This window comes from Meriones unguiculatus, chromosome 10 (assembly GCF_030254825.1).
Source record: "Meriones unguiculatus strain TT.TT164.6M chromosome 10, Bangor_MerUng_6.1, whole genome shotgun sequence".
Taxonomy (NCBI): Eukaryota; Metazoa; Chordata; class Mammalia; order Rodentia; family Muridae; genus Meriones; species Meriones unguiculatus.
The window spans coordinates 48,114,888-48,130,371 of NC_083358.1; the positions used below are offsets into that span (position 1 = coordinate 48,114,888).

Below are 15,484 nucleotides of genomic sequence, written 5' to 3' on the forward strand. Positions count from 1 at the left end.
CAGTCTATAACTGCTTATTTTATAGATCATCTTACTCTGTAATTCCAGCTCATAAATTGTATTAAAAAATCTCAGTTAAGGTAGACTTTTAATCCCAGCTACAACGTTGTATAAAGCTTCTACAAATGATGGCACCTAATTTGCTCTTGGTAAACTGTTTCTCTGGAGTTCTCTGTGGATCTGTGCTGTGGTTAAGAGGTTGAGAGTGTCAAGCAGAAAGGGTGTGTAATGGATGTGTCTTTCTATTCAGGACTCTAATGTTCCAACTTTTCACTAATTGCCTTGACTTAGAATAAAAATACAAAATGAAAAATGGGGAAATTATACAAGTAAAATGGGTGCCAGATTATCAAATACCTAATTTTCTTTTCTCTAAAATCAGTAACTCTCTTTAAAGTGTAAAAAGGACTTACCGAGACAAAGGGGACCAATTAATACAAAGGATAATGACTGCCTTACGGGGTAAAGGTTGAGAATTCCAACAAAATACCTCATTTTTTTCAGAGATTTTTGGTGTTATTATGTTCCTTTGATTTTTTTTTCAAAAAAGGAATATGGAAAGTGTCAGCAGATTGAACTAACTCTTCTAGAAACTAACTTGAAATTCAGTAGTGAATAGAAAGGAAACAAAACAATGACATACCTTCTACCATGTTTTTGGTTTTAGTTTATTGAGGGGGTTTTTGTTTTACTTACTATGGTCTGGTTTGGTTCAGGAAAATATACTTACTTTGCATGTAAGTGTAATTAAGGGTTAGAGATATAATTCAGTCAGTAAAGTAACTGCAGCCCAAACCTGGGGACCTGACCTCGTCATTCACAGGAAAAGCATTCTATTTTCCCTTGGGAATATAGTGGTGATGTCTCTTTCCATCTTCTTGGAACAATAGTCCCACTGAAATGGCTAAAACAACAGATATGCCTGTTGGTGGGTTAGAGTTTGTACCCAGCAAGGCAGACTTCATCTCAGTGTTTTTCTCCAGTTGCCATGCTGTTAGCAGGCAACTCAGGTGTTGTGACTTAGGCGCTCCATCGTCTGTCTGTCTGTCCAACACACTCTTTCTTTGTTATGAAGTTTACTGAATAGATTGAGCTGGCTGCCTAGCAAACCCCAGGATCCTCCTGTCTTTGCATCTCCACCGCTGGGATTCAAGCCACTATGCAAAGCTTTTCTATATGGATGCTGCAGAGCCACATTCAGGTCCTCATATCTGAAGAGCAAGCTCTTTAGCCATGGAGCCATCTTCTCAGTGCCTCAGGCTTTTATAGAATCCTCAGGAATAAAGTGTTCGGGGTCATGGAGCTACCAAGTTACTTGGTGAAAGGGTCATGGATTTTATCACCATGTGAACATCATAGAGGCACTTTCTTCCACAACTGTGACAATGAACTTTTAAAGAGGTTGAAGGAATACCCTCGAAAATACTGATAAAAAGCATAGCGTCCTGGTAACAGCTTGGGGCAGGGCAAGATGGCAGTGCCTGGACGACTCTTGTTCTGACCAGCAGCACAGCAGGATCAGCACAGTGACCAGCAGTCATAACTTTTGGCCATAAAACACAAGTGATTGTGTTTCCCAGGTGAGAGGATACCACACGATGGGGAATTCAATCAGCTTTAACTCACCCGGCTAAACCACAGAAGAGATCCTGGTTCTGCCAGGTGCTTGGTCGCCATCCCAGAGCCACACTCCAGTGTGCTCTGCTCACTGTCTCAGACTGAACTGTGGGCACCACAACATCAGAGACTGCAGTCTCCAGTCGAGAGATAACCCCATGGTGCAGGAAATGATTGGGACCGACCTTAGGTCACTCAGACATCCCCTGGAAAAGACTCGGGTTCTGCGGGCACCCAGAAGCCAGCACAGAGCCAGAGCTGGGGACCCAGGCTCCAGCACAGAGCCCTGCCTGCAATCCTGATTCGCTGCCCCAGATAGAACTGTGGGTCCCAGGGCACCAGGGACTGAGTTTCTCTGTCAGGTGCAAACCCACAGGGAGGGGAACAGCTGGTCTGATCTCAGAGCACTCAGCTGATACCACCACCCCGAAAAGGTCTCTGGAAAAATTACTCAGTTTCGGCAGAAGCCCAGGCACCCAATCCCCAGAAAGGCAGAGCCACATAAGTCTGTGCCTGCAGGTTCTACTTACCATCACAGACAGAAAGGCTATCCCCAAAGCAAAGACTGGGTGTCCCTGTCAGGAGGAAACCCCACAGCGGGAGGATCATCAGGTCTAATGCTCAGGACACCCAGCACCAAAAGACTTTCTGGATTCACACGGATTCTAGACTCTAGCCTTCTACTGCAGACAGGAGCCCTGTGATCACCCACCATTACTGAGTTCTGACAGGGCACGGGGTAACACAGCTGCATCCTCAGACCTTCAAAGGCCAGAGAGCCATTACAGCAGCCCTCAGATACTGCACCAAGGATCAACCAGTTTTCCCTAGCTAAACTGACAAAACTGTGGGAATCCCTGGTTCTTCAAGAGGGCTGCACCCGAAAATTACACCTTAAGAGCAACAGCTACTGCTCACTAAATTCAGAGCAAGAAACCCAGCAGCAGGACAGCCATCACCAAGACCTCTAATGATGAGAGGAGAGCCTTCCTGAACACCAGAGTTACCATACAGGTCCATACACCTGAAGTGAACTGTGACAATTCCTGAGAAGCACCACCATTCAGCTGACCATACCCAAAAAGAAGAGGAGAAACTTCAGAAACCCACCAAGTTGATTCTCCCCAGGACTCAGCAGGCACCAGAAATTAACAGACAACATCTGAGACAAAGAGATGGGTAGAGGCCAGCAAAATGCACAACCAACAAAGGGGAAAACAACATTACATCCCCAGAACCCAGTTATCCAGAGGCAAGTAGCCCTGGACACCCTAACATAAGTGAAATTCAAGAAGATGACCTTACATCTATGCTAATGAAGAGATTAATGGAGGAAGTAAATAAAATGTGTAAAGAATTAGGGAAAGATATAATAAAACAGATTATGGTCATCTGTAAAGAAATACAGGAAGATGCAGCCAAACAGTTTCTGTCACTGAAAGAAATAAAAGAAACAGAGGAATGTTCAAACAAACAGCTGAAGGAATTGAAGGAAAAACAGGAAAATACAATCAGACAGGTGACAGAAATCAACAAACGGTCCAAGATCTGAAGATAGAATTGGAAGAATTAAAGAAAACACAAACGGAGGAAATCATGGAGAGGGAGAACCGAGGAAAGAAAACAGGAACTACAGAGGTAAGCATAACCAACAGACTACAAGAGATGGAAGAAAGAATCTCAGGTGTGGAAGATGCAATGGAGGAAATCGATGTATCTGTCAAAGAAAATAATAAATCTAAAAAATTCCTGACACAAACCATCCAAGAAATCCAAGACAACATAAAAAGAGAAAACCTAAGAATAATAGGAATAGAGAAGAAGATTCTCTCCTCCAAGGCCCAGAAAATGTTTTCAACAAAATCATTGAAGAAAATTTCCCCAACTTACAGGGGAAGGCCATAAGAATACAGGAGGCCTACAGAACAACTAATAAATTAGACCAGAAAAAAATTCTCCTGTCACATAATAATCAAAACAGTAAGTATACAGAGCAAAAAAAAAAAAAAAAAAAAAAAAATACTAAAAGCTGCAAGGGAAAAAGGCCAAGTAACTTATAATGGCAAACCCATCAGAATCACACCTGAATTCTCAACAGAAAATATGAAAGCCAGAAGAGCCTGGACGGATATCATGCAGACCCTAAGGAAACACAGATGTCAGCCTAGGCTACTATACCCAGCAAAACTCTCAGTCCTCATAGATGGAGAAAACAAGATATTCAGTGACGAAAACAAATTTCATCATTACCTACACACAAATCCAGTGTTACAGAAGATACTAGAAGGAAAAATAAAACCCAGGAAAACTAACTACTTTCAAGAAATCACAGGAAATAAATAACCTCACTACAGTGAAACAAAATAGCCAAACACAGAAACACACTACCATGGCCAACATCAATATCAAAGGATCTAACAGCCACTGGTCATTAATCTCCCTCAACATCAATGGACTCAATTCTCCAATAAAAAGACACAGACTAACAGAATGGATGTGTAAACAAAACCCAAAAATCTGTTGCATACAAGAAACACACTTAAATCACAAACATGGACATTACCTGAGAGTAAAGGGATGGAAGACGGTTTTCCAAGCAAATGGACCCAAGAAGCAAGCAGGAGTAGCCATCGTAATATCTAACAAAGTAGATTTTCAACCAATATCAAACAAAACAGATAGAGAAGGACACTTCAGACTCATCAAGGGAAAAATCCACCAGGAAGGCATCACAATCCTGAACATCTATGCCCCAAATGCAAGGGCACCCACATTTGTAAAAGAAACTTTAATAAAACATAAACCACACATAGAACCCCACACATTAATAGTGGGAGACTTCAACACCCCACTCTCAACAAAGAACAGGTCAACAAAACAGAAATTAAACAAAGAAACAATAACTCTGACAGAGATCATGCATCAAATGGACCTCACAGACATCTACAGAACCTTTCACTCAAACACAAGAATTTACCTTCTTCTCAGCACCTCATGGAACCTTCTCCAAAATAGACCATATAGTTGGTCACAAAACAAGCCTAAACAGATACAAGAAGATTGAAATAATCCCTTGTATCATATCTGATCACCGTGGACTAAAACTGGATCTCAATGACAAAAATAGCAAAAGGCCTACACACACATGGAAACTGAACAACTTGCTTCTAAATGACAGCTGGGTCAGAGAAGAAATAAAGAAAAAAATTAAAGACTTCCTAGAATTCAATGAAAATGAAGGCACAATATACCCAAACTTATGGGACACAATGAAAGCAGAGCTAAGAGGAAAGTTCATAGCACTAAGTGCCTTCAAAAAGAAATTAGAAACATCTCTTGCAAGCAACTTAATGGCTCACTTAAAAGCCCTAGGAACAAAAAGAAGCAGCCACACCAAAGAGGAATAGATGGCTAGAAATAATCAAACTCAGGGCTGAAATCAATAAATTAGAAAGAAATAAAACAATTCAAAGAATCAATGAAACCAAGAGCTGGTTCTTTGAGAAAATCAACAAGATAGACAAACCCTTAGCCTAACCAACTAAAAGGCAGAGAGAAACTATCCAAATCAACAAAATCAGAAACGAAAAAGGGGATATAACCGCAGACATTGAAGGAATCCAAACAATAATTAGGTCTTACTTTAAAAGCCTATATGCCACAAAATTTGAAAATCTAAATGAAATGGACAATTTTCTTGACTGATTCTACAAGCCAAAGCTGAATCAAGACCAGGTAAACCAAATAATAGTCCTATATCCCCTAAGGAAATAGAAGCTGTCATCAAAATCTACCATGCAAAAAAAAAAGGCCAGGGCCAGATGGTTTCAGCGCCGAATTCTACCAGACCTTCAAAGAAGAGCTAACTCCAATACTCTTCAAACTATTCCACAAGAAACAGAAGGAAGGCTACCAAAATCATTCTATGAAGCCACAGTCACCTTGGTACCTAAACCTCACAAAGACCCAACAAAGAAAGAGAATTTCAGGCCAATCTCCCTCAAGAACATTGATTCAAAAATACTCAACAAAATACTTGCAAACAGAATCCAAGAACATATCAAAGACATCATCCACTACGACCAAGTAGGCTTCATCCCAGGCATGCAGGGGTGGTTCAATATAAGGAAATCCCTCAATGTGATCCACCACATAAACAAACTGAAGGAGAAAAACCACATGATCATCTCCTTAGATGCTGAAAAAGCATTTGACAAAATCCAACATCCATTCATGTTTAAAGTATTGGAGAGATCAGGGATAGAAGACACATTCCTGAACATAGTAAAGGCGATATACAGCAAGCCTATAGCCAACATCAAACTCAATGGAAAGAAACTTAAATCATTCCCACTAAAATCGGGGACAAGGCAAGGATGTCCACTCTCTCCATATCTTTTCAACATTGTTCTTGAAGTCCTAGCTAGAGCAATAAGAGAATTGAAGGAGATCAAGGGGATACAAATTGGAAAGGAAGAAGTCAAAGTATCACTCTTTGCAGATGATATGATAGTATACCCGAGTGACCCCAAAAACTCTACCAGGGAACTCCTACAGCTGATTAATTCCTTCATCAAAGTGGCTGAATACAAAATTAACTGAAAAAAATCAGTAGTGTTCCTCTATACAAAGACAAAAGGACCAAGAAAGAAATTAGGGAAACAACATCCTTCACAATAGCCACAAGGACATAAAGTACCTTGGTGTGAACCTAAACAAGCAAGTCAAAGACTTGTGTGAAAAAAATTTCCAGTCTCTGAAGAAAGAATTAGAAGAAGATATCAGAAAATGGAAAGATTCCCATACTCATGGCTTGGCAGGATTAACATAGTAAAAATGACCATCTTACCAAAAGCAATCTACAGATTCAATGCAATTCCCATCAAATTACCAACACTATTCTTTACAAACCTTGAAAGAAAAATTCTCACCTTCATAGAGAACAACAAGAAACCCAGAATTGCTAAAACATTTCTCTACAGTAAAATATCTTCAGGAGGTATCTCCATCCCATATCTCAAGCTATACTATAGAGCAACAATACTAAAAACTGCATGATACTGGCATAGAAACATACTGGTCAATCAATGGAATCGAATAGAAGACCCTGATGTAAACCCACACACTTATGGACACCTGATTTTTTACAAAGATGCCAAATCCATTCAATGTAAAAAAGACAGCATCTTCAACAAATGGTGCTGGTCTAACTGGAAGTCTACATTTAGAAAAATGCAAATAGATCCATACTTATCACCCTGCACAAAACTAAAGTCCAAGTGGATCAAGGACCTCAACATAAAACTAGACACACTAAACTGCTTAGAAGAAAAAGTGGGGAATGCCCTTGAACTCATTGGCACAGGAGACAACTTCCTGAATAGAACACCAACAGCACAGGCTCTAAGAGCAACAATCAATAAATGGGACCTCATGAAACTGAAAAGCTTCTGTAAAGCAAAGGAGACTGTCCTCAGAACAAAATGACAGCCCACAGATTGGGAAAAGATCTTCACCAACACTATATCTGACAGAGGGCTAATATCCAGTATATATAAAGAACTAAAATAGTTAAACAGCAAAAAATCAAGTAATCCAATTAAAAAATGGAGTACAGAGCTAAACAGAGAATTCTCTGCAGAGGAATATCGAATGGCAGAGAAACACTTAAAGAAATGCTCAACCTCATTAGCCATCAGGGAAATGCAAATCAAAACAACCCTAAGATTTCACCTTACACCCATCAGAATGGCTAAGATCAAATACTCAGGAGACAACACATGCTGGAGAGGTTGTGGAGAAAGGGAAACCCTCCTCCACCGCTGGTGGGAATGTAAACTTGTACAACCACTCTGGAAATCAATCTTGCGCTTTATCAGACAACTAGGAATTGCTCTTCCTCAAGATCCAGCCATACCACTCCTAGGCATATATCTAAAAGAGTCTCAAGTACACAATAAGGACCTTTGCTCAACCATGTTTGTAGAAGCCTTATTTGTAATAGCCAGAAGCTGGAAACAGCCCAGATGCCCCTCAGTGGAGGAATGGATGCACAAATTGTGGTATATCTACACAATGGAATATTACTCAGCAATAAAAAACAAGAAAATCATGAAATTTGCAGGTAAATGGTGGGATCTGGAAAAGATCATCCTGAGTGAGCTATCCCAGAAGCAGAAATACGCACACGGTACATACTCACTCATATAGACATATAATATAGGATAAACCTAATAAAATCTGTACACCTAAAGAAACTAATCAAGAGGGAGGACTCTTGCTAAAATGCTTAATTCCTATCCACAAAGGCAAAAAGGATGGACATCAGAAGAAGGAGAAAAGAGGGAACAAGTCAGGAGCCTGACACAGAGGACCTCTGAAAAGCTCGGCCCTGCAGACTATCAACGTAGATGCTGAGACTTATGGGCAACCTTTGGGCAGAGTGCAGGGAATCTTATGAAAGAAATGGGAAACAGTAAGATTTGGAGAGGACAGGAACTCCATACGGAGAGCAACAGAACCAAAAAATCTGAGCACAGGGGTCTTTCCTGAGACTGATACTCCAACCAAGGACTATGCATGGAGATAACCTAAGACCTCTTTACAGATGCAGCCCTTGGCAGTTCAGTATCCAAGTGGGTTCCATTGTGATAGGAACAGGGACTGTCTCTGACATGAACTGATTGGCCTGTTCTTTAATTACTACCCCCTGAGGGGGAAGCAGCATTACCAGGCCACAGAAGAAGGCAACGCAGCCACTCCTGATGAGACCTAATTGACTAGGATCAGAAGGAAGGAAAAGAAGTCTTCCCCTATCAGTGGACTTGGGGAGGGGCATGCATGCAGAGGGTGGAGGAAGGAAGGGATTGGGATGGGAGGAGAGAGGGAACCACAAGGGGGATACAAAGTGAATAAAGTGTAATTAATAAAGAAAAAAAGCATAGCCTCCTTTTTAAGCACTTCACACACTAGGCTGTGTACTGACCTTATCAAGGATGACTGCTGCACAACCTTGCATGAGTTGTGTTCTGTGTGACTAGCAGTACACAGCTCATCACAGCAGGATGCCAACATCGATGGCTGATCATTGATCTTGACACTGGAGTTATTCACACTGCGATTTTTAGGTGGAAGGAACTGTGATGACCCACGCAGTTAAAAAACTAGTAGCGAATGGCGCAACAGTGTGGTTGAGAGACTACTGTTGCTTACTAAACCATGAAAGCTTTGTGACAGAAACCCCCAATGGCAGTGAGTGTCTTACTGCCATTCTAAATTGACCTCTGAACCTGCATATGAAAGAAATTAGGAAACATGTATGAAAGAAATGAGGATATTACGCTAACTTTTTTAATTGTTTAAGTTTTTAATTGTTTAAATTAAGTCAACCTCTAAATAAACATGATTTTTTTCTTAAGTATGAAAAAAAAAAACCTACAACTCTATGACTATGTTCTAAGAATATGGCCCTAGGTTCTCAACAGAAACCTTTAGTTCTTGTAAGGCTTGTAGGCTTGTAGAACTGTCACTGTCACATTGGCCACTGTCACAATGAACAGAAAGAGGCCAGCTATGCCCTGTACCCTGCACTTGGCTTGGCTTCCTAACTGAATTCAGAATAGTCACTCTGCCATCCCTAGCATTGGTGACCCATTCTACCTGCCAACCTTTTCTGTGACTTTTATCCTCAGAGTACAATTTTCTTCCCCAGCCTGGGTGGTAAATGAAGCAGCTTTGCCTTTTGAGCTGTGGTGGTCTTTGTGTTAGTCACTGACTCTCAGATTTACACATCAAGTAAATGACAGATCTGGGACATACATCTATCTCACTGATTTCAGCTTTGTACTTCATATTCTTGCTGGCTAAGTGGTAGGAGCCAGCTACATTGAAGCTAATGAGTTGTAGTGTGTAAAAGAAAAAGCTGATTCCTGAATCTTAGTCCAGCTAATGTTCATTTTTCTCCAATGATGGCCACCTCAACCCGGAGAATTCCTTCCTGTTAACAGTACACCAAATATCATTGTCAATTTCAGTATTGTCAGCACTTACACTGGGCCAGGCCCTCTTTATCTCAACCTATGCCAAAAGGTGATAGAAAAATTCAGTTTCCTCATGACAATTTGAAAATACATTCCCACAATTCTTTTCTAAGGATGAAGTGATGTGACTAAATGTGCAGTGCTGGGAACTGGGACAAACTAAAGAGGTGTGCCATTTGAAGACAATGCTTCTTTTTCCATTTCAAATGCCTTTCATGGACAGCAAACGGCCCATTATTTAAAAAGGCACTGAAATCTGAGCCACTGGGTAAAAGTTAATGTGTTTTACAAATACTGTGTCATTCAAGCAGCATACATCTCCATGTCCGGCCTGACAGGTGGGATGATGCGGGTGAGCAAGCTGTGCTGTCATTCCTTGGTCTTTGTAAGCCTCAATTTCCTCATCTGCAAAGTGGAGTTTAAAGGTAGATATCCTATACAGTTGTCAGAAAGGGTCTATTAATAGGGGTCTAATCTCTAAGGCACTTAGTAAAATCTGGAACAGTTTGCATGTGCTTCTATCTTGCTCTCTGCCTCCTTCACCTCCTGCCCCTCCAATTACAGGTGCACATTCCAAGTCCCCTGCTGCCAATAACACCTAAGTTATAAACAAACTATCTTTTGTGTCACCCTGAGTAGTTCAAATAAATGACAAATACAGCCATGTTTGTGATGGTATTTGATCCACTGTACTTACTAACTAGGTTGATTTGCATATTATTGTGCCATTCCAGCTTAATAATATTTTGTGAATTTGACATGGCTTTTGTGAAGCTATTTCTTTATTGTGTTACCTTTTACAATGTCTAAAATTGTGTCTTAACTTCCCAGCTTATCGTTACTAGAAGAATTTGACTGCAGCTGCAATGAACTGGAATCCCTTCCTTCCACCATTGGCTACCTGCACAGCCTGAGGACCTTAGCAGTTGACGAGAACTTCCTCCCAGAATTGCCCAGAGAAGTGAGAAGCAAGCTCGTTTGCATCAATTAACTTAAAATTACCCTGTTTTGAAATGAAATCCTATCAGGTGCAATCACAGGATAAGTTTATGAGTTGAACTGTGAAGACATGTAGTCATTGCCTATCTAACTGTAGGTATATGTTATAGCTTTTTGAGTGATAAACTCCATATAATGTAGCAACTGATTTTTGCAAGGAAAGAATAGTAAAATATATTAACAATTTTGAATCATTTGTTTATTTTGCTTTTAAAAATAGTTATACAGAGTAGTTAAGATAATTGCATTTCTACTTCTGTAATAAAACAGTGGGTTTTTACCATGCCTCTGAGGCTTGATGTTTCTTATAATATTATTTTAGTTTCTAAATATATGAAGAGAGTCTTTTTATCTCTAAACTCATTTTATTTATTAATGTCGAGAAATAATGTGAGGTGTATTTCAATCTAAAACTTTCTACTAAAAGTTTCTACAATGATAGAATAATAATAAAAATGCCATTATTTTAGAGTCAAAATTATTAGTAAAAAAGGCAAATACCATGTAATGTGCCATAAATTCAGGTTTGCTGAGGAACTATAAAGAGTATCGTTGAATGTGTGTGCTGTCCTGCTTAAGCACAGATTTGTAATCATGTAAAAAATAATATTATATGTGAAAACAACAGTGCAGCCAAGTGTTTAAACATTTACATTATTAAGAAATTTATTCTTAATATGAGAAAGAATAAGTGATATGTGTTGCTGACATATCTAAAAGCATACACTCCTGCAAAAAGCATGATTATAAATGCATAAGGCAATAAATACACAACATGGGTTAAGAGACACTGAAATGGTAATGGAATCTCTAGGCTGGGTGTGGTGACACACTCCTACTACCTCAATGCTCAGGGGACAGATACAAGACAGTAACCTCCCATCCAAAGCCAGGCTGACTAAGATTGTATTGTGTTGACTACAATGGAAGAAAAAAGAGAGAACATATCTATGACCTAAACTGTTTTGTACACTAGAGAAACTAACTGGCAGTAACAATACTCTGTGATTCCTTTCTAAAATATTCTTTTGTTTATTGTTTAAGAATTCCATATGGTAGACAGCACAACACTGTAAATCCCACTTCTTTTTGCCACCTGCAGATTGGAAGTTGTAAGAATGTCACCGTTATGTCTCTACGTTCCAATAAGCTAGAATTTCTTCCTGAAGAAATTGGGCAGATGCAGAGACTGCGAGTCTTAAATCTGAGTGATAATAGGTATGTAAACTATTTGAGCTGTTTTGGTTTTTTTTGTTTTGTTTTGTTTTGTTTTAATTTAATTTTATTTTTTTTAAGATTTACTTACTTATTATGTATAGAGTATTCTGTCTGCACGTACACCTGCAGGCCAGAAGAGGGCACCAGATCTCATTAGAGATGGTGTGAGCCACCATGTGGTTGCTGGGAATTGAACTCAGTAACCTTTAGGAAAAGCGGCCAGTGCTCTTAACCTCTAGAGCCATCTCTCTAGCCCCCTGTAAACTATTTGATAAAAGTAAATTATGGAGCCAGAAGTGGGGGTGCACACTTTTAATTCCAGCACCAAAAGGCAGAGACAGGTGGATCTCTGTGAGTGGGAGGCCAGCCTGGTCTACATAATGACAGTTAAGAATATCACTTGTTAACTCTGATACAAAGCCACAGGTTAGCCCATTGCAGCAAAAATGGATAATATTTAGTCATGTTCAGAGCAAGAGGAACAAAAAAATGAAAGAGGCAATAAACTCTCTTCTTTTTTTAACTTTTATTAATTACACTTTATTCATTTTGTATCCCCCCATAAGCCCCTCCGTCCTCCCCTCCCGTCCCACCCTCCCCCCTTTCTGCATGCATGCCCCTCCCCAAGTCCACTGATAGGGGAGGTCCTCCTCTCCTTTCTGATCTTAGTCTATCAGTTCTCATCAGAAGTGGCTGCATTGTCAGGGTTCTAGGTTATCTCCATGAATAGTCCTTGGTTGGAGTATGAGTCTCTGGGAAGTTCCCTGTGTTCAAATTTTCTTGTTCTGTTGCTCTCCTTGTGGAGTTCCTGTCCTCTCCAGCTCTTACTATTTCCCACTTCTTACATAAAATTCCATTCACTCTGCCTGTCAGTTGGCCATCAGGCTCAGTATCTGCTTTCACAGTCTGCATGGCAGAGGCTTGCAGAGGCCCTCTGTGGCAGGTTCCTAGGTTGTTTCCTGATAAACTCTCTTCTTAAGAAGATGTGTTATTTGGCAGGTGGGAGAAAGAAGAATGAAACTGCAACTTGTTTTTTTCCCATCTTCTCTATAGAAACAACTATCCTCATAGAAAAGGAAAAAAAAACACTATTGTGGAAATGTATCACATTTTCACAATGGAATACTACTCTGCAATTAAAAAGAAGGAAATCATGAAATTTTCAGGCAACTGGTGGGGACTAGAAAGATCATCCTGAGTGAGGTATCCCAAAAGCAGAAAGACACACATGGTATATATTCACTTATAAGTGGATATTAGACATAAAATGTAGGATAAACATACTAAAATCTGTACACCTAAAGAAGCTAAGCAAGAAGGAGGACCCTGGGTAAGATGTCCAATCCTCCTTCAGAAAGACAAGTGGGATAGGCATTGGAAGGGGAAGAAAACAGGGAACAGGACAGCCTACCACAGAGGCCTCTGAAAGACTCTACCCTGCAGGGTATCAAAGCAGATGCTGAGACTCATAACCAAACTTTGGGCAGAGTGCAGGGAATCTTATTAAAAAAGGAGGAGATAGAAATACTGGAAGGGACAGGAGCTCCAAAAGAAGAGCAAGAGAACAAAAAAAAATTTGGGCCCAGGAGTTTTTTCTGAGACTGATACTCAAACCAAGGACCATGCATGGAGAAGACTTAGAACATCTGCACAGATGTAGCCCATGGCAGCTCAGTGTCCAAGAGGGGCCCCTGGTAAGGGGAACAGGGGCTGTCTCTGACATGAAATCAGTGGCTGGCTCTTTGATCACCTCCCCCTGGGGCGGGGGAGAACAGTCTTACCAGGCCACAGAGGAAGACAATGCAGCCAGTCCTGATGAGACCTGATAGGCTAGGGTCAGATGGAAGGGGAGGAGGACCTCCCCATCAGTGGACTGGGGGAGGGGCATGGAAGAAGAAGAGGGAGGAAGGATGGGATTGGGAGGGGATGAGGGAGAGAGGGGGCTACAGCTGGGATACAAAGTGAATAAATTGTAATAAATAAAAAAATAGATTTATAAAAATGTTTTTAAAAGAAAATGGAAAGAGTGTTGGGCCATGCTCTGTCCTGACACAGAGATGAGTACATGAACCCTATTCCTGCAGTTTCTGTGGGATGAATGATAGTGTAACTCAGATCTTGCACTAGGGTCCTCAGAGACCAGAGTTTGGGAAGTCATAAAGAATATGCACTGAATAAGTTTAAGAGTTTTCATTTGTTTTTCAGTTCCTTTTAGAAAAAGTAATGATGTGCTCACTTCGCATCACATATCCTAAAATTGGAATGATATAGAGAAGATAGCAAGGATGACATGCAAATTCATGAAGCATTCCATATTTTTTTAAAAAATAAAAATTTAATTAAAAAATAAATATGAAACGTAACTTTTAGATATTATGTAATAGGGTTTAAGGAGAATATAAGAACATGCAAAATTAATATTGAAACATCAATAAACATTTTCCCTTCATGTAAAAAAAATAAAAAGTAATGTCAATTTGGAAAAATAAAATAAAAACCTACTGTCTTTGTAGTAAAGCCATAATCTCACATAAGAGAATAAAGGGTTTTGTTAGAACATTTGGGATTTTAATTATAAACCAAAGTGGCAATGTGACAACAAAGCTTTGTGCATCATAACCCAGTCATATACAACTCTGGCTTAGTGACCAGACGGGCAGAAGAGGCAATGCCTTAAATGTCACATCTGAGAAGGCCTTTGTTAATATCTTTAAATACACTCTTAGGAGCTACATTAGGAAGTGTGATCATGGAAACTCCAAAGAGAGGTGGGCTTCTATTGATGTCAATGGAACCCATAGGAAAATGAGTTCCTATTGGCGTCAATAACTCCACAGAGGAGGCATCATGGAATTCGTTTTTTTAAGATAGTTAGGTACTTGTCAATATGGAAAGAGGATTTTCATTGACTAGCTATAGAAGTCACTACTACATACTCACTTTTCCTAAAAATTCTGAATGATTATATGGAAAGTATACTTGCCAAACATCACAAATTACCCGTAATAGAAGTGTTGATATGTTGGTAGTCCTTATGTAGAAAATCTGGCATTTGTCATAGGTTAGACACATTTGTGGATGCTGAGGAAATAAATATGAATAAGATACTAGAGACTCACAAAACCGGAAGTTTAAAATGTCTCATCAGAAACAAAAAAGGGGGGTGCTAAAAGCATTATATATATATTATATATTAATATATATAATATACATATTAATATATTATATATATCTTATATATCGATGGACTAATTAGCTGAAAATATTCACTTGGCTGTGTTTGCAGCTATTGTTCTAGAAGATATATATATATATATGATATATATTATATATATAAGATATTATATATATAGTCAATTGTTCTACAAGATATATATAATAACATATATATATATAGTAGAACAATAACTGCAAACACAGCCAAGTGAATATTTTCAGCTAATTAGTCCATCGATGAATCAAGCTTGGGTGGGGTGAATAATGCATACTGAAATCTGAAGCCAAAATTAACATTCCCACAGAAAATTAAGTGCTTAGAGGAACTTTAACTGAGAAGTGTTATAGTAAGTAATGAACTATTGCAATTTTGTGTTTAAAATATAATTAGGTTG

General features: G+C 39.4%; 1 protein-coding gene and 1 pseudogene across 10 annotated transcripts in view; both read left to right on the top strand.

Moving 5' to 3' along the window:
* Nucleotides 1–15,484, top strand: part of Lrrc7 (leucine rich repeat containing 7) — a 688,618-nt gene that overhangs the window by 564,871 nt on the left and 108,263 nt on the right. For all 10 annotated transcript variants that reach the window (XM_060392421.1, XM_060392420.1, XM_060392426.1 and 7 more), the window contains 2 exons: nucleotides 10,488–10,617; nucleotides 11,758–11,873. In XM_060392421.1, coding sequence (XP_060248404.1) covers nucleotides 10,488–10,617; nucleotides 11,758–11,873 — 246 coding nt within the window. The remainder of the gene's footprint in view (nucleotides 1–10,487; nucleotides 10,618–11,757; nucleotides 11,874–15,484) is intronic.
* Nucleotides 14,102–14,193, top strand: LOC132646140 (U6 spliceosomal RNA; annotated as a pseudogene).